Below are 26,852 nucleotides of genomic sequence, written 5' to 3' on the forward strand. Positions count from 1 at the left end.
ACTTATAAGCAGGGATCTTGGTTTTGTCTGTTTAAAATCCCAAAGTTCTCTGATTTAAAAAAAAAAACCCAAATCTGCATTTTTCCACAACTTAAAATGAAAGGTGACAATATAGATAGATATATCTATATAAATTCCAGATTAACGTAATGTTTTATTGATATATTTACAATTTTAAACCAGTTTAGAAGTCTACCAGTGCTTCAATCACTATAATAAATTACATTCTAAATACCTGTGTATTTGGGTGTTTGATTTTTGTTTTTTTATCACAGCTGCTTTGTGGCACTGAGCAGCACTGTAGTATGCTGGTGCTCTGCCCCTGCCCTTGCTGTTGGCCCTCACTCTGAACCCACAGCCACCCTCTCAGCCCTGCCAGTGCCTCTCCCTCCTGATCCTCAGTCCCTGCCTGCCCCCCACTCCCTCCCTTCTGGCAGCAGCTCACACCTCTTGCACCAGGCCACAGATCCAGCTGTACTTGCTGTTTTGTGGCTCTGAGCAGTGCAGGCCCCTGCTGTTCTGTTCTCTGCACCTGTGCCCAGGCCCCAGCAGTCCCTGTGTCCTTCCTGGGAAACCCTTGACTGGTGCTCAGGGATTGGGCTGGGCTTGCCTCTTGCTAGGCAAGTCCCTTCCCTTCCAAGCTAGCTTCCCCCTGCCTGGGGGGCTCCAGGCCTGGCTCTAGAAGCCACTTCTACCCAGAGTTTCCCCCCCCCCCCAATCTCTTTCTCTTACACACACGTACACACCCCCAGCAGGGCAGTAGCCACCAACACAACAGATGGACAATGCTTGCCCCTCGGTGCCCCGGCTGGGCAGCATCCTTAGGCCTCAACTCTGCCCCAAGGGTACGTGGCCTGATGGGCAGGGGTGCAGCCATGCTCTATCCCTCTTTTCCCTCACTGAGCTACTGCCACCCCAGCTGGGCAATGTTCCCTGCTTCAGCCCAACTGGGATGAACCACAGTGGGACAAGGCAGCCTGCAGCCATCCCAGCCTCAGCCTACGGCACAGGACAAGGTGACTACCACCCACATACCCTTGCCTTCCCTGCCAGATCTCCCCACAGCAGCATAACCCCCATCTGACCATCGGGGCCCCACTCAACCCTTCCAGAGGGGGTGCCCAGTTGCCCCCCACCCTTAGGGCCTAGCTCGCAAAACCCCTACTTACTCCAAAGGCCAAAAGAGGGAAAGTGAGGATTCTCAAGCACTGCCCCTGCCCCTCCAGACAGGGCTTAGGGTTTCCTGCCCTTTTGCAAACAGCTCTTGTAGGCTGGAACTCTGCCAGTGTGCAGAAAGCTGTTTGCAAAAGGGGAAAGCTGCATTTTCTTTTGTCAAAGGGGAAATTCTGTGTTTTTCTCCTTTAAAGGGGAAAATCATCGTTTTTCCATGGGGAAACAGAAAATGTGGATCCCTGCTTATAAGTAACACACTTCATTTTGAAGACTTAATTTCAGGAAAAAGCTTTTGTTAAGGCATGTCAGATTCTACTATTCTGTTTTGTTTTACAAAGGAAGAGTTTTCTTTTCTTTAGAGGAAATTTCATATTTTCACCTAGTCTGGTGAATTATCCCCCAAGAAGTCTCATGTGTGGATGTCCTTGCTACATTTCTATGTAGCCCATATATGTAAATTACTGTAAGTTGTTCTCTTTGTGGTGGTTTCTTCTTTTACTTTCCCACAAGATGATGATGAGTTTCTTAGTTTGTTCTGCATGATTTTTTACATCTGTACTGAAAGTATAAACATAGTTTTTGTGGTCACTAGTTCTTAGCTTTCTGAAGCATGGGATCAGACACTGCTTTCACATGCTAGCTTGTCTCTTTGGAGAGCCCAAGCCTGCATTCTTGTACAACCAAATCCTTACTGGTGGTGGTGGGGAGTTTGAAGTCCATAAGAGTAGTAGGATTGAGCCCCAAAATGTTAATAATAAAAAATACCTTTTGGACATGTAACTGAATAACAGATATGCCAGCCCTGTTAATTTTAGCATGTTGATGTTGAGGTCTCTTTTTGGATGGTAAAGCTTGCCACATTATACTAGTATTTTTCATCTTTATCCTTAATTATTAGAAGAAAGATAGAAAAGGAGATCGTTTGCACTGGAGCAAAAACCTCATAGAAGTTTAACAAAGGTAATTTACAACTTCAGTCAGTGATGTCATAGTTCTCTAACCGTACCAGTGTAACAATTTGACTTCAGCTTATATTGTTTGTGGAGAAACTCCCGCTCGTTAGCAGCACTGGCATTCTTCATTTCTTAATGTGCACTTAAGGAAGAAGCCTTTTTTCTGTATTAATTGAAATTAGATAGTGGATTTTAGTCATTTTTGTTATAGTGCTGTGCATGGGTGATGGCCTTTTTTATTGAACATACAGTGCACTAGCTAAGTCCATTGCAAAGGAAAGCTGCTTTTGTTACAATTTTTTTTTTTTTAAAGTAAGTAACTATCAGTGTGGATAAGTTTTGTTAGAGAAACGTGATTATATAAACTATAGCTTTATGCTTGTTTGGATAAATGAGAGCCTGTAAATTCTACAAGTATTAAAGTTTTTATTCCAACTTTCAGAGTATCTTCTTTTATTTTTAGATGAATCTGCGTTCTGTATTTACTGTAGAACAACAAAGGATATTACAGCGTTATTATGAAAATGGAATGACAAATCAAAGTAAAAATTGCTTTCAGCTCATATTACAGTGTGCACAAGAAACTAAACTGGACTTCAGTGTAGTCAGGGTAAGTACTGAGGCCTTCCAAACTTGAATTTACATAACTTTTTAACATTTATGTACATCAAATATCTCTAGCGGAGCCACCATCTTTATCTCATTTAAAAAAAAAGGCTTCAATACCCTGATATAATATGTTCATTTTTACTGAGAGGGAAAGCTGTTTATAGTTTGTGTTCCTGTGAATGCCTCTACATTTTTAAAGTATTTAGCAGGAGCTTATATGTCATCCAGACAGCAGATGTCCCTTCAGAAAAATCAAACTGCAAAGGAGGGTTGTCCTTCTGAAAACGTAGGCTGCATATTAAATAAAAAATGTGAATGTTACCATTGTTATCACCAAAGCATTATGAAGCTGAACCCCCACCTTTTTTATTCTAAAATCTAGATTTTGACAGACCTGTAACAATACCTGTCAGCTTGTGTTCTGTGTCACAAATAAGTAGCATGGTCACTTGATTGATGTTTACAGTGGTCACATGCTGTTACAAAACAATATTTTTGGGTAGTTTAGTGTTAATGGTGTCTTGTCCAAAGATGGTAAATTTTGTGGGAGGTGATAATACTATTTTGTTGTATATTTCTTGAGGGAGGAGAAAACAAGAAGCAATAAAGAGAGTAGATATTATCCTCAACCTAGCAGAAACATAGAGAAGCAGCTGAAGAAGAGATTTCCTGATGTCCTTCTCCTATAGGTGGTATATATAACTTATTTGTTGTTCTCAACATGCCTTGGGACCCAAAACTACAAAGGATATGGCATGGTCAGTGCCTGACTTCCTGGAGGTTTACTCTGTTCTGTTGTGCTGATTAGCTGTCTACTCCAGCTCTCCCAGGCACTGTTCTTTGCCTCCAGTCCTTACTCCCTACCTTCTTTTCCTTCCCCAGTCACTTTCGTACATACCTACAATGTCCTCTCTTCCTTCAGGTTTTGTCTCTTTATCTAGTATTTTGACAAACTCACTCAATATAATATTATAATACACTTAGACCATTTTTGAACTGTGGAACTAACGTGTCATTTGCACAATGAACATTGTTTACTCTGCTTTCATTTTGTAATTCCAACTGTTTCCCCCCTCTTTCTTCCCACCTTTTCTGTTTTAGATTGTGTGCTTGTTGGCATAAGGCCTGTCATTATACAGGGCCTATCACAAGGGAGCTTTGATATTTGGGGCTTATGGCTACAGCCATACTAAAGATAGAAATTAATAGTATTTATGTTTTAAATAGAGAATATGGTAGATGCATAATTTCATATTTTTCCTGAAGATAGAAAAGTAGTCTCCTTTAATATCAAGTTTTTTGATGGTCTTTGTAGATTAGTGTATTTGCAATTTTGACACATTCTTAAATCAACTCAGAGGTATTTTTGTGATAGCTTGTCATGACTTATTTTGGTTAGTATTCTCTTTGCAGCCAGGTGTTTCTTTTGAAAATGTGGGCCTAGACTGCAAGTCCCACAAAAATGTCTTTTTTCTTTTTAAGATATTTGAATTTGTGAACCCATTTTAATTTGAATATTTTATAGCCAGACAGCATAGAAATAAGCTATTTTGTTAATTTTTAACATAATGGCAATTGTGATAGTATCTTACTCATTTATGTGAAGGTCTGATATTGCTATCTAACTGATATGCAAAACACTGTAAGTTCTTGTATGTTTACAGTAATTGTTTTTTATTTCACTGTTCAGTGTCATATTTGTTGGATGATCAGAAGAGGCGATCAGTAATATACTGGTTTTCCCAAATGAAGTTTAACTGAAGTTTTTTTGGTCAAAATCAAAGAATGAGAACCACACCAGAATGGCTAGGGACAGAAATTAAAAAAGCTGGAGCCTGAATTGATTCAATCTTTGCAGATTAGTCTAACCTGCCTCAGTTGAACCAATTTGCAAGTGCACAGACATTCCCTTTGGAGTGAGGAAATGAAGGCACATTTCACCCAGCTGCAGGGAAGCTGTCCTGGGGGTGGCATGGCCTGCCTGGGCAGTAGCCTGGACTGAACTTGCCAGGGAGGGGTTTAATTCCCCCCTGCCTGTCCCACCTGCACAGACCTGAACCAGGGTACACTGGGCACTTGCCTCTTGCTGCTGCAGCAGTGGGGCTGGTCATAGCCAAACACCAGCTGGCATGGCCCCTGAAGCAGAGGGGGCAGGGGGGTTATTCCCCTCTCTGCCCCTCAGGGACCGCAGCCTGGATCTGACCGCCGCCACCACCACTACTCGCTCCCTGTCTGGGTCAAGCAACAAAATAAGCCCCCTTCTGCCCTCATGTACTCCCCTGCCTAAGGGGCCCTGGTGGCCAGCTTCTAGCCACACCCCTGCCTGGCCAGTGGAGTGGCAAGGAGGCAGGGCTGTTGATGGGGCCAGCAGCACCTGTCAGGGTTTCCAGGGAGCGCAAGCCTCTTCACACCGGGGGGGGGGGCCGCACTGCAGGGCAGGCAGAACTTCTGCAGACTGCACACAGCACCACTGGGGCAGGGTGGGGGCCAGAGTGCCCCAACCCCTCCCCCCCCACATTGCCATTGCTGTCCAGTCCACAGCAGCTTTCCCTGCCCCGTAGTGCAGCCCCTTGCCGGGAAGGGGCTCATGCTCCAGGAAACCATGACATGGGCTGCTGCCCCCTTCATGGTCGCTCCCCCTTTGCTGCTCCAGCAGCTGGGCAGGGCCAGAGGCTGGCAGGCAGGGCCCCTTAGCTGGGGGCAGGGAGGAGGGTTATTCCCCCCTCTGCCCCTAGGGGACTGCAGCAGGAATAAACCTGATCTTGCCTCATCCATCAGAGGGGAGAGGATGCTGAAGGGAGGGGGCAGGAGTGGGCTTATTCCTCCACTTGCCCTGGGTACAGAGCGAGCAGCAGTGGTCAAGGCGGGCAGACCCTGCTGCAGTGCCCCGGGAGTAGAGGAGGGAATAACCCTGCTCCCTACCCCCCACCTACGGGGCTCTGCAGGCTGGCCAGTGGCCCCACCCCCACCCAGCTGCTGGAGTAGCAAGGGGGGGAGCAACTGTGATGGGGGCAGTAGCCCCTGTCATGGTTTCCTGGAGTGTGAGCCCCTTCCCAGTCGGCGGCTGTGCTGCGGGGCGAGGAAAGGTGCTGTGGACTGGATGGCGATGATGGTGGGGGGCTCTGGCCCCCTCCAAGCCTCAGTGCTGCCACACGCAGTCCGCAGCAGTTCTGCTTGCTCCACAGCATGACCCTCTGCTGGGAAGAGGCTTGTGCTCCCCAGACACTGTGACAGGGGCTGCTGCCCCCATCAAGAGCCCTGCCCCCTTGCCACTCCAGCAGCTAGGGGCCAGCTGGCAGGGCCCCTTAGGCAGGTGGTAGGGAGAGGGGTTATTCTCTCCTTCCTCCAGCATTTGGCAGATGGGGCTTATTGTGCCGCTTACCCCAAGCAGGGAGCAAGCAGCAGCAGTCGGGACAGGCAGATTCCGGTTGCAGTTCCCCGGGGGCAGAGGAGAACAACTCCCCTCCCTGCCCCCTTTGCCTCAGGGACCATGCCAGCTGGTGTTTGGCCGGGCCCAGCCCTGGTGCTGCAGCAGCAAGGGGTGTGTGCCTGGTGGACCCTGGCTCAGGTCCATGCAGGTTGGACAGGTAGTGGGGGATTAAAGCCCTCCCTTGCCAGTTCAGCCCAGGCTACTACCAGCCTGGCCCTGCCCTGCCCCTGATGCTAGTGTAACCAGAAGAGAAGCGCATGTCTTGCTGGTGGGACAGGGGAGGGAGCGGGGAATTAAATTTCCTGTTTCCTTTTGGGGCCAGCATCTGGCCAGGCCCCTGCCTGTTTCTGTTCAGGTTGAGAAGCAGAGGGGTGGGGCTAGTCCTACCCCGCTGGAGCAGAGTCCAGCCCAGAGAGCATGCCAGGATGCTAGTTTAAGTTAAACCAGTAAGGGGTCTGGGACAGACATTGCATAAACTGGTTTGAGCATAAACAGTTAAGTCTGATACTACTTTCAACCAGATTCATCTCAAACCAGTTTTGGCCATTTTGAAACTGGTTTATGTGTGCTGAACTTATGTTCTGTTACAGGTTTAAACCAGTTTCTGATCACTTATACCTGTTACGTGTAATGTCTGTCCCTAGCCAGTAGGACACGCACCTGTGATGTGGGGGAACAGATTCAAGTCCCTACTTGTTTCAGACCAAGGGCTTAAATTAGGATCTACAATATTACAAGTTAGTGTTATAAATGGCTGGACTCTATACAGTTGGTCTTTATCTATTTTTCTCTTGTTGTAGTGGTTCTACTTGGACCCTGTGAATTTTGGTTATATAGAGCATAGTTTCTCAACCTGTGGTACGTGTAGCCCTGGGGGTATGTGAGACACAGGCAAGTGGTACGTGGGTACTCCAACACTCTCTCTCTTGCCCCTTCCTCCTCTCAAAACTATGGCAAAATATTTGGTGCACTGCACTATAAATTCCCCAGTAAAAATTTGGCGTGCTGCACTTTGTGTGGCACTTGGTTCAGCCCTCCTAGCTGTGGCCAACATCACCCAGGTACATACTTGAGTTGTGCACCCCTGGTGTAAAAGGTGGCAACCCTACCCACACCAGGTCAGACATCTGTCATATCACAGCCTTATATACACAGCCCTTCTTCCAACATATGGCACACAGTAGTCTGTAAATATAAAATCTCCTGGAAAATTGAGTGTTGGGGTACTTCTGAAAATTTTAATAAGTTAAGTTGCTACTTAAAAGGTTGAGAGACACTGATATAAAGGGAGAACAAGAGACTGAATGTAGCGTAGTAGTTTGTGCACTCGCCTCGAGTGTAGGAGATAAGCTCCAGCTCAAAAGAAATCTAAAGTTTCCATACAAACTGGAACTCATTCAGTGGGAGAGACTGAAAGAGACTTGGCCCAAAATAACCAAAGGCCTAATGTCTAGGCTGCTTGCTTGGGGTGTGAAATCTGGGTGTCCCACATACCAAGTGAATGCCCTAACTATTAACGTATTGGCTATTTTTAGATATTTATGTGGGTCTCTTTCTCATTACAAAACAAAATAAAAGATTTGTGGTAGAAGTGAAACAAAAAAGTAACATGAATGTAGTATTAATTTATAAGTAGAAATATTGTCTGAGTGTTAACTAAGTGAGAGATTAACTTGAGAGTTGAGTCACTCTCATACATACTCTTGTCTTTGTTCCTTTAAGAAGAAAGAGAACTTAAACATAATGTGAGAAATAAGGTCTTGCTCCATTCAGGAATTTATGTATTTGACTAATCCCATTAATATCCACACGCTTAAGTATATGTTTACTTAAGTGTTTTATTGGATCATGGCCTTAAGTGCCACTTTACATTTATATCAGTTGCCATCAGTAAGAAAATCTCACATTTATCAAGAAGGGTATTTCATATATTTCATGCTACGATGCCATTTTGTTTATCTTATGGTACATGTTTGTGGAGGACAATACCATAAATTACTTTTGTCTTTTAATATGCATATTTCAAGTGTTACTTGATTATAACGATTTATTTAAAATCTATATTGGGGGTGCCAGTGTCTGAGGAGGGGGGTCAGGTGACTTTGGTTTTGTCTTGAATTTTTTGCCAGTACAGTAAAAAATACAAGTACAGAGTAAAATCTTCCTCTGTTTTGTTTAAAACTGACCCCTTAGTTTGCAGAATTTTATCAAATTCCTTTTATTATCTGTTGATCTTTCTACTGGAAAATGAGATCCAAAAGAATAATTACTATTTCCCACCATGACAGTCTTGCTTTTAAATAGAATGAGCATAAATGAGTTGAAATGGACAGTTTACAAAATCTGAATGTAAAGTATGTTAAATTGAACAATCTCATTAGTGTCCTAATCTACCTTTGCACAGTAAGGGTTTGTGTGGTCATGATCTTCGAAGTCATAATCTGATGTTTCCAGTTTAATTAATATTTAATTGTTTTAGATGCTTAAGTAGGTTTCTTAATCTATTCTATTTCTTGCTTACTGAGGAAGTTTTCCTAACTTGATTTATTTTGTATAAAACTAGTAATAGGTTTGTGAAATTAATGTACAAACATTTCTCTCCCAAAGAGGAAAATGTTCTCTTTATAAACGTCATTTATTCTTTAGAATGTCATGTTTTATAATGCCTTTTATTAGTTACAGAAACATCCAAAGTGGGAAATTACTCATTTCCTTGAACTTAATCCTATTAACCTATACTGTATTTGTGTAATTTGATTAATTCCTTATTAAGAGCAATTCTTAAAGTATCTGATGTAAAAATATTCATACTTTTAAATTTAACCTCTTAAAAGACTTCTTTTTAGCTGATTGTTATTTCAGTTCTTCAGTGGAATCCCATTTAGCTGAGGAAAAACTTCATTTTTCTGGGAATTCTTTGGTACTTTATTGGGACCCAGTTTGTGTTTTATTTATTAACTGAGTAAGAGGCATTAGTTTCTTTAATAGTAGAGCTGGGGTGCTATAGCCATGATGGTCCAGGAAATATGAAAGGCAAGGATTCTGTTTTGGTGAAAATCTTTTATTGGACCAATTGTATGAGGACCTGAGAGAGCTTTGTACCCAAACAGTTTGTCTAGAGTCTCTCCCAACTATACAGTTAGTCCAATAAAAGATATCGCCCAAAAAACCCTAGGTTTTTGTTTTGGGTTTTTTTGGTTTTAGTAAGTCAGTCTTGAAAAACATCCGCTCAATTATTTAATAGTAAAGATGTTGATAGTAAGCTGACTCCCTCACTGAAGCTGCCTCTTTCAAAAGTGCTTCAAAGTGCCAATGCCAGAAGTCCCGTTCTCCTTCCCCACTCCCCTCTCCCCCCTTTTTTTTCTGCATAAAAAGTTAAATCAAGCACAGGTAAGTGAAAGAAATGATTATAACCTGCTACCATGATTATGTAAAGATAGTTTTAGAGCAGATGGCAAGATACGATAAATTGCATGTGCCCTTCAAAAAAGGGTCAAAATTGTAAATCTTTATTTGCATTCCACTGAACTTCAGGATTTGTATGAAGTGGGACCTGGATCCCCACAACTGATTAGTTTTGGCTTTACATAATCCATAATCTATCCTGCTCTCTCCTTCACAAAATCCCACTTAATTTTACTCATTTCTAATATATATAAATAAAAGCTTAACTTTGATCTAAAATGTGTCCTTACATCTTTTCAGACTTGAGGCCTTGATTATTAAAATAGAATTCATACTAATATTTTTCATATGAATATTCTGTATTTGCAGACTTGGGTTGGCAATAAAAGAAGAAAGATGAGCAGCAAGAACGTTGCAGAATCTGGAGGTACCCCACCACGGACTGTATCTAGCACCCCTACAGTACTTCCAGAAGCAGCAGTTAGAAATGTGGTAAACATTGCTCGATCCCAAAGCCAGCAGTCTTCCTGGACTTCCTCTAACAATGATGTAATAGTAACTGGTATATATAGTCCTGCTACTACATCCAGCAGGCAGGGCTGCACTAAACAGACTAATGTTTCAGTGACTGATATACATAAAAACTCTAGTCAAAGACCACCTGTAAAAAGTGATACAGAATTTCAGCAGCACATACCTATAGGACGACAAGCAGCATCACACTGTAAAAATGCCTCGCTATTATTGGGGGAAAAAACTATAATTTTGTCAAGACAGACAAGCGTGTTGAATTCTGCAAACTCCATATATAATCACACTAGGAAAAATTATGGTGGTTCTTCAGTTCAGACTGCGGAGTTGGTATTGCCTCAGAAGCCAGTGATATGTCACAGACCTTGTAAAGCTGAACCAATTGGATGTCAAAGGTTACAAAAACATGAACACACAGCTATTGTATCACACATCCCATCTGGACAAAGGGCTAATATTCGAGACCCTTCTTGTAGCACGCAAAACTTAGAAATTCGTGAAGTTTTTTCCTTGGCAGTTACTGATCAGCCTCAAAGGATTATGGGAGGAAATACATCACAGAAACATTGTTCAGTGGAAGGAAGTTGCCTGTCCATTGCAATGGAAACAGGAGATGCTGATGATGAATATGCTAGAGAAGAAGAGTTGGCATCTATGGGTGCACAGATACAGACTTATTCAAGATTTTGTGAAAGCAGCAGTTCCCTTCGAGCAGAGAGCCAAAGCACAGCTTTGCCTGGGCCAGGAAGAAATGTGAGCTGCAGCTCACAGATGGTGAATGCCAGGGACTTGCCTGACAACGTACTGTATCATAACAGAGACTACCATTTGCCTCCACGGACCTCATTACATACAACATCCAGTACACTGTACAGCAGTGCTAATCCATCAAGAAGTAATTTTTCTCCTCATTTTACATCATCAAATCAACTGAGGCTCTCACAAAACCAAAACAATTACCAGGTAATCTGTAGATTTATATTTGTCTATCAGATTTTCAAGAAGAAGATGCCTTGAAAGTCAAGCAAGTAATGCATCTGGATCAAGTAAATTAATGGAAGCTGATAGTACTCCTTGACACTGTTTCAGGTTTTCTCCTAGCTATTGTATACATTTCTATGAGCTGTTTATGAGGGTATGTATACACTGCAAAATAAAGGTATGATTGTAGCATATGCTAGTGTACCAGTTTTTAGTTTAGCAAAGCATGAGCAACAATACAAGTGAAGACTGGATGGCATAGGCTTTTAGCACTGTCTTAGTAACAAGAGTATGTACCTAGAGTCATGGGGATTTTGTACGCTGCTTGCTAGCACAAGCTGAAGCTTGTTGCTGTCATCTTGTAACAACTGTTATTGCCTGTACCATTTTCTGCCCTTTTAAATGGCAGTTTGATGTACACCCTGGAAGTGCTAATTTTCTGTTAATTCTCCTTCTTGCCCTAAACTGCTATCCATTCTTTTGCTTCGTGTCCTTCTAATTAGGACTAGGATTTCCTGACAGCTAAATGAGGGAAGGGAGAGTGGTGGGTGGGGGGTCACAGCTAATACTAGATGCAAGCATCTAGGCCCCTTACCCTCATAGGCTAGGAACAGACATTCAAAAAGCCTGAGCCTGAATTGATTCAGTCTTTGCAGGTTAGTCTGAACCAGTTTGTAACCAGACAGACATTCTCTCTGGACTGAGGAAATTCAGGCACATGCCCACAGTGGCCCAGGCTAGATGCCAGGGGGTGCTAGAATACCCCTCCCTTCCCTTCTGCAGGGAGCTGAGCTGAGGAGGGCATGGCCAGGCTCTGGCAGAACCTCTGATTAGGGAGGTCTGCCTGCACTATCCCAGGCTTTTCCCTGCTGGCTGCTCAAGGGGCTGGAGTATTGCTAGGCCCTAGCTCCCTGCTAGTACTCTAAGGCAAGGGAGGGGAGGGGTGCATGAATCTGCTGAAGATATGGAGCTTTTCAATCTCCCTCCATGCTTCTTTATACTGTCTGCAGCAAACTGACAGGCAAGTAAGCCAGCAGGGGGCTGATAACAGTGTTTATCACCCCATCAGCAATAGACTTTCTCCATTAGTTCAAATTTCTTAAACAGTTTACCAGCTGACCTGTTGATTAGCTCAAAAAAGCCCTAAGCAGTCACTGTTCTGTCTGCCTGTCCCAGTGAAACTGAAGAAATGCACACAGACACCACATGGTATTAGCTAGTATACCACATGCCTGGGGTCTGTGCTGTGGCAGGGAGGGGGGGATTTCCTGTTTGAGCAATGAGGGGGGGGAGGAGAGGAGAGGGGAGGGCAGGGAGAAGTCAGGCAGACCCTGCTGTACCTGCAGTGTCTGTCCGAGCTCCAGCCAGGGAGCAGAGGGGAGGGGCCAACCCTGCTGTGGAGCAGAGCACCCCCCCCCCCCCCCCGCCGAACCCAGAGAATATGCTGGGATGCTAGAGGACTCTGGTTTATCTTAAACCAGCAAGGGGTCTGGGACAGACATTGCATACACCTGTTTGACCCAAATCAGTTAAGTCTGATACTAAATTCAACCGGGTTTACCTCAAACCAGTTTCAGCCATTTTCAGATTGGTTTATGCACACTGAATATCTGTTGTTACAAGTCTAAACCAGTTCCTCATCACTTAAACCAGTTCATGTGTAATGTCTGACCTATGCCATTTTTCTTGCATGAGATACAAATGAGAGCATATAAATTCTCCATGTTTCATTTGATGTCCATAAAGTAATACTGAGGAAAATTAAATCCAGATTACTGGGTAATGACAACAAAGTTCAGCCCGGCAATAGTTGTAACACCATGGGACCATTACAGATCCCTTTACTGGAGAAAAGGTAATCTTGCAGGAAGCATTAGACTTGCTTTTTCAAGTGGCATGACGTAAAAATAGAAACCTGAGTTAAGATGCTCTTGAGTGACATTTAGGCAATAGCTTTGAGCATTTTCTCTGGAGGGCACGTTGGTTTCAGCTGCTTTATTTATCAATGTAGTCTCCTGTTAGTAACTTCTGGGGTGCCCTCCTTTCCATCTTGTACTGTATATGTTAGTTTAAGCTCCTCAAATAAGTGCAACTATTCATTGCAAGATGCACTTAATCTTCTGAAGGCTCATTACATGCTAACATAGCCCGTATCTAGTCTGTGGGGCTTCTGTCAAAGAAACTGCAACCCTTCTTATGCACCCATTTTAAATACTTATGGGCGAGCAATGCTTCTCTGTTCATTTTTATCCCTTAAGAGAGAGACCTGTTCTCTCTGAGAATGATCAGTCAGCAGTTAGGTAGCTTTTATTTAAACCAAGTGCTGCTTACCAGAGAGAGAAATTAAACTTTTGAAAATGAAGAAAAGCTTGTCAAGATACACTTATTTAGTTATAGGTTGTTAAAAGCTGCAGCAGTACAGATAACAGCTTAAAAATTGATGACTTTATGTTTCAGACTAACATGGATTTTGTTTATTGCTAATAAATGTAGCTGATGGGCATGGTTTAGCTCATGGCAGCAAAGCAGTGATAAATCTTTTAAGTGTTAGCTGCTTTGTTGGCTTTTGGAAACTGGTTATCAAAAGTTCTCATTAACTTATTAGAAGCTCATGCCAGCTGTTCACATTAGAAAGCTATGTATCTGGAGAAACACCTTTTTCTCCATAAATGATACTTTATGTTATATATCATTAGGATCCTCGAGTTGGTTTTTTCTACTACATAAACAGATTGGATGTTTATAATGCTGCTCAAGGATTTCAAACAATATTAGTCTGTTTCAAAGGAATCCTTTTGATTCTAGGAAGGGGAGTCTCTGTGCGTTTTCCAGCTAAACAGCATTTTACTATTGATTTAGTGGCTTCTTCCATAGGGGAGCTCCCCTAGGAACACACTCCCCCCTTGGGAAAGAACCCTTGTGCATGAGAACAGAACTGTTTTCCTCTTTGGAAGATGTTGCATTTATCTGGGTAGTTGTACCAGTTCAGTCTGTCTGCAGTTCTGTAAGGGTAAATGATTCAAATAGGAATGAATAGATCCTTATAACTTGTACAGATGTTAAGATTTTTACATCAGAAAAACTAACAAATATGAGTTTAAAACATAGATGAATCCTGCTCTAGAGTTCCTGCCTCTGCCCTATGTTTCTGTTACGTCAGGAAATGAGAAGGGTCAAATGCAGGCAGATCCTGGTGGATAGAGCTCAGAAAAGGAATAGTTTCTACTTTTATATTTCTGATTCTTGTGCATTTGCTGGTGAATGTTGGCCTGGCTTTGGAACGAGCAGTTCCTGAAGAGCCCATTTTTGGAGAAACAGCTGTTTGCTACCTCCATGGTGAGAAATTATTTCTAAAATTATAGCTTTGAGTGCAGTAGTGTATTTTAGGGGGAGGGAAGGTAAACATGATAGTGTGGCTCTGTATATGGCAGCAGTAGCAGAGGTTTCCTTGATATCTTGGGAACTTGCTGAATGTTGATATTTGAGCATCCTGTCCCATAGTGGTGCTTCCAGGCCTCTTCCAGAACACCTGGTTTGTTTTGTTCCCCCCCCCCAGCTCAAGTTGCCTGAGCTTACTTTCCCTACAGATACCCGGGCCCTCTGCAGCAAGGGGAATAACATGAGGGAGGCCTGCTTTGGAAGGTGCTGTGGAGGGGACAGGCAGCTCAGTATAGCTACATACTGCTCGATCCTCCATGCTGGATGTGGCCTACGGCTACATGTTGCCAGTCCACTTCTGTAAATTAGGGTGAAGCAAATTTATGTGGCTATTTTCTCAAATGGACTCGTGATAAGTATCCATCTCCAAAATATAGTTTAATGTGGGGTGGCAAAGTTTTTGGGCAGTGAGCCAAAAACATGCTCAACTTTGATGTTGATGTGCTGGGGTGGATAGTGGGAGAACCGCGAAGGGCCCTAGCCTTGTTGTGGCAGCGCAGCCCCGACCCCTTCCCTGCCGTCTGCCCTGAGGCTCATGTGTCAAGCAAAATGCCTTCGCATGCCATGCTCTGGCACCCATGCCACGGGTTACCTACCCCTGGTTTAACATCTAAAATCAAAAGGCACGTATTTTAAAGTTTGGTTACTCTGTCACCCCTCGGGTAAAATGTAACATAATTAAATAATGCTCCCTAGGAAGCCAGGAACCTGTCCAATCCCTGGTATTTCCCTACACTGTGGAGTTCTTAAAAGAAGATATTCATAGTGAGAGAGCTGTCAAGTCATGCCAGCATTGTGGCAAAGAGCCTGGATGTCATCCCTCTAAAATACTTCATTTCTATGAGTATTTGTAACTTAATATGACTTTTGCAAATTAAAAGTTTGTGGGAACATTAAACCAGATTTTGGTTATAGCTTTCCAATGTCTTGTTTTTCATTGCTTAGGTTGTTTGTTTTTTTTTGTTGTTGTTTTTTTTTTTAGAAAGGCTTCGAAGAAAGCCCAAAAAAGAATGTTTTTTAGACTTGTACAGTATGACGCTCCAGGATATGGAGTCAATTAGTTCATTTTACTGCTCAAGTGTTGACTGATTTATCCATCAACCTGGGAATGAAAATCCTTAGTTTTAAACTCCTGGGAAATCCTCCAGATTTCATAAACAGATTAAACCTGATTGTTCAAATGCTCCACTATTCTAACAATTGAGAGCCAGAAGTATGTGATTTGTGCCTGGATTAATTCATTACTGTTGAACACTGGTATGGCATTTTATTAACAATTAGTCATAACTCTTTAAATTGTTTCAACTAATCAAATTCATGTTATTCCAATCTAAGAATGAATTTAATAAAGTCATCAATTTTTATGTCACAAAAGGTTCTTTGCAATAATTTGAGCAGTAAATTGCTGACAAATACATAGTAGGCTAAACTATTGAAATAAGTAGTTGGCTTGTCTTCAGACTTGTTAAATAATAGAGGCAATTTTACCCAATTGCATGACTTCCAGGGCTAAATTAATGTCTGCCTTCAGTGTTGGAGAAGAAAAGTCCTGTGAAAAAATGCTTCTTCATGGAAAATGTGGGCTTTTTAGGTAGTTTAAAATGAACATGGGGTTCTCCTTTTTTGCTTTCATCTTCTGTGCTTTGAATGTTAAGGTTAAATCCTGTGCTGAGCTATTGTGTATAATTATAATTTTGATTCATTTTGATTCATAAGAAAGTAACTTTGCAGCCAGGTGTGGCTGAATGGGATAGCATTTTAAGAGCTGAACTCTAAGGTTCACGAGCAATACAGGTTTCCCTCACTTTATGCTGTACATACATTCCTGGAAAACAGCATGTAACTTGAATTTGCATACAACGTAACAAATGGGGATACATTCCAAAACCTCAACTGTACTGATTTTTTAGACCCATTTTTACCACTTTTACAAGACAATTTTGGCACTCAACAACAGCAGCCAGTACACATAAGCACAGGGCACTATCATGGGGATGGCAACTACGGAAACATGTTTAGCAGACAGCGAGAGAGAAGCGCAGATCCACACAGGGGACTATTATTTTGGTGCACGTCACTCCTACAATGCATCACACAAAGCAGATGACTGTGGGCTTCCACCACAATGATCTCATAAGAGTGAATTTACCTCACATATAACAAATTTTTGGTATAAAAAGGGTCATTGCATAAGAGCGAATTCTCACATACAGAACCTGCATACAGCAAGGGGAACCTGTATGTCACGTAATTTTTTTTATCTTTTTTTTTTTTTTTTTTTATATATATATATATATATATATATATATAACTGGGTTTCACTTTGTTTTGCTTATGAAGACCATTGAACTAGCAAAGATGTTAGTAAGGAACTTTGTGATTATTATTATCATTTGATAATACAGTTTCACACAAATTGCTAATGTCTTCAGTAGAAGATAATTACAATTACTTATTTACAAATACTTTTTTGAGGGATGAGAAAGGGGTATCGTGCAGAGACGCTTTTTATTGTCAACTTATTTCAATTATAATACAATACTCTGTGAAGACGAGTGTCATAGTTCTGGTGTTTTAAATGAAGGTTTGTCTCCTTTTCAAGTGTCCTCAGGAGCTCCCCACTTAGGTTTCAGGCCTCCTGCCAACACTTTCCTTGTAGCAGGCACCCATGTTCCTTTCTCTCCAGACTGAAGGTTTAGGTTGCTGTTCACTTTTAATTCAGTGATTATCCCAGCAGGTTCAGTATCTGGAGATCTGCTCTCTCCCAGGGACAGTGACAAAGTTAATGGGTGACCAGTCTTTTATAGAACTGCTGGTTGCTGAAGACAAAAGCATTACAGAGAAAATAAAACAAACTGTTTACCCAGAGACTGAGCTTACCAGGCAGGTGGATGATGCATAATAGGTGCCTGGATGACCATAAATTTCAGTTCTTTTATTTTAGTGCAAGTGTCCATATGTGACTGCAGTCTGGACGCCTTTCTTTGCTTATCATTGCTCCCAGACCTCTTGAATCAGACGAAACCAGTATGTGCTGTTTTTATTAGGAGATGATTATATTGCCTGCATTAGTGATTTATTATAACTATTCCTGCCTTGGCAACTGAAAGTTCCCTAGAAAATCTATATATTGAACTTGGAACAGAACAATAAATATAAGGTTAGCTCGGCTACAGGCAGGTGTTTGTTTGTTTTTTAATCCTCCATGTATCTGCAGTATCTTTCATGGATAAGTATAACACTTTTCGAAATGTTCAAGTTTATTCATGTCTGTCACAACGAGAGTTGTGTGTCTTTGTACTCTCAGTGACCGTGTTTATTGTAGCACCAAAATTTGATACCATTACTCATGTTGAATAACATTTTTTTAGAAGTCACATTTTTTTTGTCCAGAGGGATTGATCAGGTGTAAAGTGCTGTTCTACCCAAGTCGCGTTCAGTACTTTTACCCAAAGTAATTAGCATAAATCCCCTAAACAGTTCAACAGCATTTTTAAGAATCTTTAAAAAAAATTTAAAAAGCAAATCGAGGGAATAATTTTAAAAGTATACACACCAAATCCTGTTATATTGAAGTTGGCTGTATGTCTTGTTTTTCTTCAATTGAAAGCACTGCATGGTAAGAATCTGATCTACAGAACTGCTGAAAATCTACAGCACAGTGACGTTTGTAGACTTTTGGCAATACTTGGGATCAGGATTATTGTTAAGAGAGGCTTGGTTATGTATTTCGGGTATTGTGCTAACTTGTTATTGTCTATACAATGATTCACTCAAACTTATTTTGACCCGTTCTGTAGAAGAAATTTGGTGCCCTTTCTGTGAAGGCTGTATGAAGGATACGTGTATATAGTGGGTTTTAAAAAGAAGCTGTTATAGGATCAGTGTTATTATCAAAAAGAATAAATTTAGTCCTGAAATTTTAACTCCCAGATCAGAATAAACGCTGCTTACCTTACGCACGTCTGGTCTCCAGTTAGTCAGTTAAATGACTTGCATGAACATCATACAGACTTTGAAAACCTATATAAGCACTTTTCTTAAACAGGAAAGCTGTTTATAGCTGTCTTCTCTGTACATAAATCTCTAAACCTGGGTGTCTGTTTATGAGAATGAATATACTCTTGAAACTGAATTCCCTTGCACAAGTCATGCAGAAATTATTTGCCTACTAGCTCAATATTACTGGCCAGACTAGCAATCTGAGCCTGTTTCTTATCCATAAAACTCTTTTGTTTCCACAGATTTCAGGAAACCTTACTGTGCCTTGGATTACAGGTTGTTCCAGAAAAAGAGCAGTAAGTATATTTCACTTGAAGCAGCTAGTGGGCCAAATGAAGAGGTGGAAATAATCATTTAAAGGTTTTTTGTTTTTTTTTAAATGCCCTCTGAAAAACATAAATTGCATTTTGTGATTAAAACAGTTTTTTTAATTGTCAGTAATATTTACAAATGGTGCATTGCAAATATAACCACTAAGCAACAACACTGATTGTTGTAAGATTGTTTTAAAAGTCCAAGACCAAGGGTAAGATCTTGGATCCAGTCTTGTGACCCTTACAGATATTGTAGTTCCATTAGCTTGAATGGGATTATTTATGAATCCCTTGAGAATGGTATTTTCATGAATAAGAACTTTAAGATTTGAGTTGATTAATGTGACTTGTATTAAAAATGAAACAATAGTTGGTTTTGACCCAAAAATTCAGAGTAGAAAAACTAAGCCTATAAGAGTACAAATCTTTGTGTCAGTCAGACTGTGTGCACATATATAATATAATATGCATGAGGAACAGGTTTTAGTCCAACTGTGTAGCAGTCATCTTAGGTGTAATTTTATCTGTCTGCTTTTTTAAAAAAAACACTTGTCCATTAGGGAAAATCTATCAGATTGGTGTCCTGAAGCCAAAAGTCAATTAAAAATAGCCTGAAGCTATAAAACTTTTCTTGGAAAGTTAATTTCTTTCAAGCCTTCCCAACTCAAAGTTATTTTTCCATAATAGTAATATAAGAGCAATAAAAATGTTTTCTCATAGTTTACATGTGGAGAGGTTCTGAATGATAGAATATTACAAATCCAGTATTCATAAAATTGTCTAATTAGGTTAAAGGGGTATTTTTATACCATTTAAGTATAAAGTGAAAGGTAGTCATTCAGGTAACATTTTTCCAAAATTAAAGAAAAATCTTGCTGTGATAAAGTTTTTAGAAATTTGAGATCTGAAATAGACCTCAAGATATCATAAAGTTCTGATCTCTCCTCTGAGCGAAAGATCAACGATACATGGATTATTTGAGACGTTTGGGGTTTTTCTTCACACGCCTTCCCCCAGTCTGCTCCTATAAAATTCCAGTGACAAAACACTTTCATCAGGCAATCTGTTCAGTGCTCTGCTATCTGTAGAGTTAGAAAGTGGATTTTTTTTTAAAAATTTTAATAGCTAACCTAAATCTCTCTTGCTGCAAATTAAGGCAATTACTGCTTGTCCTGCCCTTGGTGGATGTGGAGAAGTTATGATTACTGTCCTTTTTTTTAATAACCTTTTAAGTACTGGAAGGTTATCTTTTCCTTCCCCAGACTTCTCTCTTCTATTTTCAGTAATTCTAGCTCTTTCAGTCTCTCCTTCATAGATCATGAACGCTAAAACTGTAGTAGTTTTTTGTTGCCCTCCACACTATTTTTCTCATGAATTTCTCATGATTTGTTCTTGGTAAAGCCATGCTGGCTGGTTTTTATCTTAGCCTTTGGTTTCTGGTGGAGTGAGAGTTGAATAATTTTTTTCGATATCTTTCTGGGTATCAGAATTAAACAGACGTCTTTCGTTATCTTTCTCTCTTACATCATTACATGTTTGCTTGTTTTTAAGCTAAGTATTTTGTTAACCCTTAGTAAGTTCTTTAAGACCTCACCAATTCCCAGGAATTCTCAAAGATAATAGCTAATAGTTCAGATTGCCTTAACTAATAATAATTGTAGAGTAAATTTCCTTGGTCCCTGCCCACTCAAATCCATCTAATTTATCTAAATATGTTTTACCTTCTCTATCTGTATTCAGGCCTATGCTTCAATCCCCTTGCTGATTTTAAACTGTGATAAATTTATCATAAGGTCACATCCAATCTTGTTGATGAAGAGTGAGGCAAAAAAAGGCAAAGGACATTAGCCACTTCTGTCCTCCATTATTTGTTTGCATCCTCTCAAATGTCCCTATACTTTATTTTGCTCTCTTAATTTTCTTTTCCGTTCTACATCTGTTGCTAGTCTGAGTTGTGAAAGTTATTAGTTTTTCACTTAACATAGACTTATTTCCTATTTTGGGCACATGGCATTTTAAAATATCAAGATAATAAGGTTATTAATAATATGGACTCTTAAAATGTTAAGCTGAATAATTTAAAAATTTTTGGTAGTTTTGTGGGCTTTTCTTTAAAACAAACTTTCTGAAGTCTTTACTAGAACATTTTGCTTTAAATTATGTTTATCATTCTGAATAGAAACTGGTGCTAGGAACATGGAAGCAGAAAGAGGGCAGTATGCATTGTGGTATTTAGGAGGGTCTCTGTGTTACATGTTGAGGGTGAAATTGCAAGGAAGTAGCTCCTTAATTGGAAACTGGGTTATGTGTAACAAGAGTAAAAGGTCAGATTTTGGTACATGGAGTAATTTGGACAAGACAAACTGTTCTGAGGTAGTGGTAATACATCCTTTGTACAGTTTGTGGCATAGCACAATATATAAAATATGAGATTATTTCATATTTAGGAATTTTGTCCCTAATATAGAAAAGGTACATCTGTAGAGTTCCTGGGATAAAGTAACATGTTTATAGATAGAGGAGAGAGAAGTTGAAAGTTGTTTTTTTAGTTCCACAAACAATTAACTTGGAGGTTTGTCTTTCTCACTTTGTATTTAGAAAAGAAGAAATAGTAGATTCTATTTAATGACATATCCAGCTTGATAGCATCTGTTTCATAGTTTCATAGTTGGTAGGGTCGGAAGGGATCTAAGCAGATCATCTAGTCCAACCCCCTGCCATGGGCAAGAAAGGATGCTGCGGTCAAATGACCCCAGCTAGGTGACTGTCTAGCCTCCTTTTGAAGACCCCCAGGGTAGGATCGAGGACCACTTCCCTTGGAAGTTGGTTCCAGCTCCTACCCGCCCTGACAGTGAAGTAGTGCCTCCTGATGTCTAGCCTGAATCTACTCTCGGTCAACTTATGGCTGTTGTTCCTTGTTACTCCCAGTACTGCTCAGGGGAACAGGGACTCTCCCATTGCCTGCTGGTCCCCCTTGGCAAGTTTATTATAGGTGGCCACCAGATCTCCTCTCAGCCTTCTCTAGTGGAGGCTGAACGGGTTCAGGTCCTGTAGCCTCTCCTCATAGGGCCTGCCCTGCTGCCCCCTAATCATGCGAGTGGCCCCCCTCTGGACCCTCTTGATGCTGGCCACATCCCTCCTGAAGTGCAGTGCCCAGAACTGGATGCAGTACTCCAACTGCGGCCTGACCAATGTCGCATAGAGGGGGAGGATCACCTCCTTGGACCTGCTCGTGATGCATCTATGGCTGCTGTTGTTTTCAGATATATCAAGTATTTTATTAATTTAAAATTGAAGTGGCTCATTTTATAGCAGCTGTTAGCCCCTTTTGTAAGAATCTTCCAAAGCCTGTTTTTTCTTAACCTTGCCTTAATAAAGCCATGTATGCATGCTTGGTTTGTGTGTTTTATATCTGTAACTTTTTTGCCGCAACTGTGTATTCTAGGACTCATCTTCACTGAAGTATTTGCTCAGAATATGACAGAATTATTCTCAATTGAATAAGAGTGGTAATGCTGCCAAATAATACAAACTGTGCTTGAGTGTTAGCATCCCAGAATGTGTCTCCACTTTACCAGCTTGAGCATCAGTTGTAGTCAAGCTTCAGTGCGTGTTTTCTGATGGGCCAGCTAACTTAAATTTAAAGCACCTTTTACCATATTAAAGATTTGTGTGTGAAGGGAGTTTGGTTTAGGGGCAATATCCCAGTTGGGCTTTACATCATTCCAGTAAGTCCCTTGTTTCCTGAGTAGTGGTCAAGTATACACTTCAAAAAATAAATCTATGAATCAAACCAAACTGCTGCAGCTCTTCCCTGGCTTTACTATTATTGTAATTGCTTATGCTCTCTGGCATCACTTCCCTTTGGAACAGCCATGTTCCATAAATGCTGTGTCAGGATGTATTCATGTAGCTGCCTCTGAGAGTTTCATTTGGGACTGTTGAAGTAGCAGTCCCTAGATTTAAACTTTACTGTGTGGTAGCAGGGCATACTAAGTAAAAGCTTTTGACTCTAACTATTTGTTTTCTCCATTTATTAAACACCCCATTTTTTCTCAACGCTGAGACTTGGTACAACTCTTCTTTCTCCTAATAAACTGTTTTCTAAAGGATAGGAAGGTGAGAAGCTGTTTTAACAATGTTGATTTTAATAGTCTGTATGTCCCTGTCTTGGTTTTACCTCACCGCACAAAGAAAATCTGTTTTTTGCAGCAGTTTTCATAATTTATAGTAGTCAGTTTCAGAAACAACCTAATAGCGAGAAACTTAAAATCTGCTGTTAGCAATTCTTTCTGTAGTTAGATTGCAATAAAATTTCAGCCATAGAGTAACTCCAATGATACACTGATGTCACTAAAGAGCAACTGGCAAACCCAGTGGTGTGAAAAATAGCATTGCACAGCTCTTCAGAAGTGCAGAATAAAACTTAAAAAATAAAGAAAAGGAAGAAAGAAAAGAAAAGAGGTCCTGCTAATAGAAAGGGCAGTGTAGGCTGTTCTATTGGAGCTCCCTCAGAATGAAACATTTATACCTGTAATTCACGTCCTATTTTTACAGTAATTGTAGGAAGTTCTTTTCCTACATCTTAAATAATTTTAAGTAAGTAATTCTTCCTCTTTTTTATTTCTGCTTCATACTAATTTATATAAACTAAAAATATACGGTTTGTTTTTCTCTTGCATTGCAAGAAATGAATGTGCTGATACGAAGTCATGCTTCTTTTTTTTTTAGTTATACAATAACTGCAGTCCTCCCTAGAAACACAATGATATCCAGAAACTTTTTTTAAGTGCCCTATTTTGCTGTTAATTTTGTGATGATGTTTAAATAGCCTGAATCCATGCCATTGAAGATGCTTTGGAAGCAGTTTTAGACTGATGCAGACTTAGTATTTTAATGAATGACAGCAATTTCCATCTTTCACATCTCTCAGTTTGCACAAGGCAAATTATATTCAATGAGGTTTGAGAAAAGAATAAGGTAATTTATATTTGTCTGAACACGTGCTAGAAAACTAAAACCTTGTTTTATATTCCAGAAGTTAAAAGACAGAGATTTTGTTTTTATTAATCCAATGCACAACTGAACTGTAGAGTTGTTTGGCCATGAGTGGGAAGTTGTTAGTTTTGAAAACAGAATGAGACTGTTGGGGGTTTATAGCATTTCAGAAGGCCCTAGGGGCAGTCTGTATACTCTGACTTTAGCACTAATTTAAATGTATTGCTTTTGAAATAATTTATAGTTAAAGTTGGTGAAATTCCTTTCTCCCTGTCTGGATGCAGTTTTGTCAGTATAAAATCATGTTCAGTCAGGTTAGCTGTATAACATCACTATTGACTAATTCTCCTTATAAGCAAAGTTGGATCAATAAAAAAACTGCAAGAAATTGTGCACCTGAACAAACCAGCAGTGCAAAATGAGGATGAGGACACTGGCTGAACATTAGGCAGAAATGGTCAACAAATTTACATGACTGTCAGCAGTGTTGATTTCTGTTTCATAGTTATCAACTTTTTTCAGAGGTCAGTCTTGTAATACCGCTGTAGAGTTTGTTCCCTGAGACCGAATTAATGAAGGACGTAACCGACTTGGCAAAATGCATCCCTCTTTACTTCAAATAACAGAAGAAATGTTGATCTGTACAAAACAAATGCCTGTGTGATTTTTCTGTGTGTTTTGGAATGTTCTTTGGGCTTAGATTCATAGACATAGGGTCGGAAGGGACCTTGTAGATCTTCTAGTCCAACCCCCTGCCCTCGGCAGGAGAGAGAACTGGGCTCAAATGACCCCAGTTAGGTAAATGTCAAGCCTCCTCTTAAAAACCCCCAAGGTAGGAACCAGCACCACTTCCCTTGGAAGTTGTTTCCAGATCCTAGCCACTCTGACTGTGAAGTAGTGCCTCCTGATGTCTAGCCTGAACCTACTCTCTAACAACTTATGGCCATTATTCCTTGTGACTCCAGGAGGCGTTCAGGGGAACAAGGTCTCTCCCAATCCCCGCTGGTCCCCCCTGGTAAGTTTATAGATGGCCACCAGGTCCCCCTCAGCCTTCTCTTGCGAAGGCTAAACAGGTTAAGGTCCCGTAGCCTCTCCTCATAGGGTCTGCCCTGCTGTCCCTGGATAATGCGAGCGGCCCTCCTTCGGACCCTCTCAGTGCTGTCCACATCCCTCCTGAAGTGCGACGCCCAGAACTGGATGCAGTACTCCAGCTGCGGCCTGACTAGTGTCACATAGAGAGGGAGGATCACCTCCTTGGTCCTGCTTGTGATGTATCTGTGAATGCACAACAAGGTACGGTTAACCCTACTGGCCGTGTTCTCGCATTGTTGGCCCGTGTTCATCTCGGAGTCAATAATGACTCCAAGATCTCGCCACCGTGCTTTTGAGAAGGGAGTTCCCCAGCCTATAGGTATGCTGCTGGTTCCTACTGCCTAAGTGCAGCACTCTCCACTTGTCGGTATTGAATCCCATCCTATTTTCATTTGCCCACCCCTGTAACCTGTCCAGGTCCCGCTGTAATCTGTCCTTCCCTTCTAGCGTGCCCACCTCCCCCCAAATCTTGGTGTCGTCTGTGAATTTAAACAGGCTGTTCTTCACCCCGTCGTCCAAGTTGCTAATAAATTGAACAGTGCAGGCCCAAGGACCGAGCCCTGGAAGACTCTGCTGCCCACTTCCCTCCAGGTCGAATATGACCCATCCACCACCACTCTCTGAGTACGACCCCTCAGCCAGTTTGCAGTCCATCTGACTGTGTAGGCATCAATGCCACAGTCGCCTAGCTTTTTAATGAGAATGGGGTGCGAGACAGTGTCAAAGGCCTTCTTAAAGTCCAGAAAGACTACATCCACCGTGATACCCGTGTCCAGTGATTTTGTGACCTGATCGTAAGAGGTAATCAGGTTGGTCTGACAGGACCTGCCTCTAATGGAACCATTCTGGGTGCCCTTGAGCATCATCCCTGCTGCTGGCCCATCACAGATGTGCTCCTTGATAATCTTCTCAAAGAGCTTCCCCAGGATTGAAGTAAGACTAATGGGCCTATAGTTGCCCAGGTAAAGTGCTTGTAAAGTTGTGCCAGGGGCCCCCCGATAACCCCTGCCAATTCCCTCAACACCCTGGGGTGGAGAGCATCTGGACCTGCTGATTTGAACACGTCCAGCCCCTCCAGAAGTTCCCTAACTTGGTCCTTCCTGACCCTAGGCCTGGCGGAGTTTCTCCTGAGTCTGTCCTGAATCTCAGTAGGGGAGTCCTGGTCCCTGCACAAGAAAATGGAGGCAAAGAAATTGTTAAAGAGGTCTGCTTTCTCCTCTGGTGCAACCACCAGGTTGCCAAGCATATCCCGCAGGGACCCCACATTAAGCGGTGCCTTCTTCATGCTCCCCATGTATTTAAAAAATGACTTTTTGTTATCCTTGATGCTAGCCCTAGTTCCATATCTACCTTAGCTTTCCTTACAGACCCGAGTGGTGGAGGTATACTCCTCTTTGGTGATGCCCCTCCCCCCCCTTCCACTGGGTGTACGCCTCCTTTTTGGCAATCAGGCATTCCCGAATGCCCTTGGTGAGCCAGGCGGGCTTTTGGGCACTCTTGCCCCCTTTGCTTCTCATTGGGATTGTCACCCCTTGGGCTCTGAGTATCGTCTCCTTAAGGAATGACCACTCATCTTGGGCACCCAGTTCCCCTACTTTCCAGAACCCCAGTGCCTCTCCTACTAATCTCAACTCATTGAAGCTGGCCCTCTTGAAGCCAAGGGCTACTGCCTTGCTGCAGGCCCTTGACACCCTGTGCTGGATGGTGAATTCCAGCAAGTGATGATTGCTATTGCCCAGGTGGTTGAGGACCTGGAGTCCCCTCACCAGGTCATTGCCTGTGGCCAGGACCAGGTACAGCAGGGCATTCCCCCTGGTGGGACTGTGTACCTCCTGGGTTAAGTGGAGGTCCTGTATTTCGGCAAGGAACCTTTGTGAGCAGACAGACCTGGCTGACTGCTCCTCCCAGCAGATGTCTGGGTAATTT

General features: G+C 41.6%; 1 protein-coding gene across 9 annotated transcripts in view; it reads left to right on the forward strand.

Moving 5' to 3' along the window:
• Positions 1–26,852, forward strand: part of HDX (highly divergent homeobox) — a 105,294-nt gene that overhangs the window by 14,430 nt on the left and 64,012 nt on the right. For 5 of the 9 annotated variants that reach the window (XM_059732740.1, XM_059732745.1, XM_019487913.2 and 2 more), the window contains exons 2-5: positions 2,072–2,133; positions 2,590–2,736; positions 9,940–11,064; positions 18,765–18,818. In XM_059732740.1, the coding sequence (XP_059588723.1) occupies positions 2,590–2,736; positions 9,940–11,064; positions 18,765–18,818 (1,326 nt within the window). In that variant the 5' untranslated portion in view covers positions 2,072–2,133. The remainder of the gene's footprint in view (positions 1–2,071; positions 2,134–2,589; positions 2,737–9,939; positions 11,065–18,764; positions 18,819–26,852) is intronic. The other 4 variants (XM_014607271.3, XM_059732743.1, XM_059732744.1 and 1 more) reach the window with 2 other exon arrangements.

This window comes from Alligator mississippiensis, chromosome 8 (genome assembly GCF_030867095.1).
Source record: "Alligator mississippiensis isolate rAllMis1 chromosome 8, rAllMis1, whole genome shotgun sequence".
NCBI classification, from domain to species: Eukaryota; Metazoa; Chordata; order Crocodylia; family Alligatoridae; genus Alligator; species Alligator mississippiensis.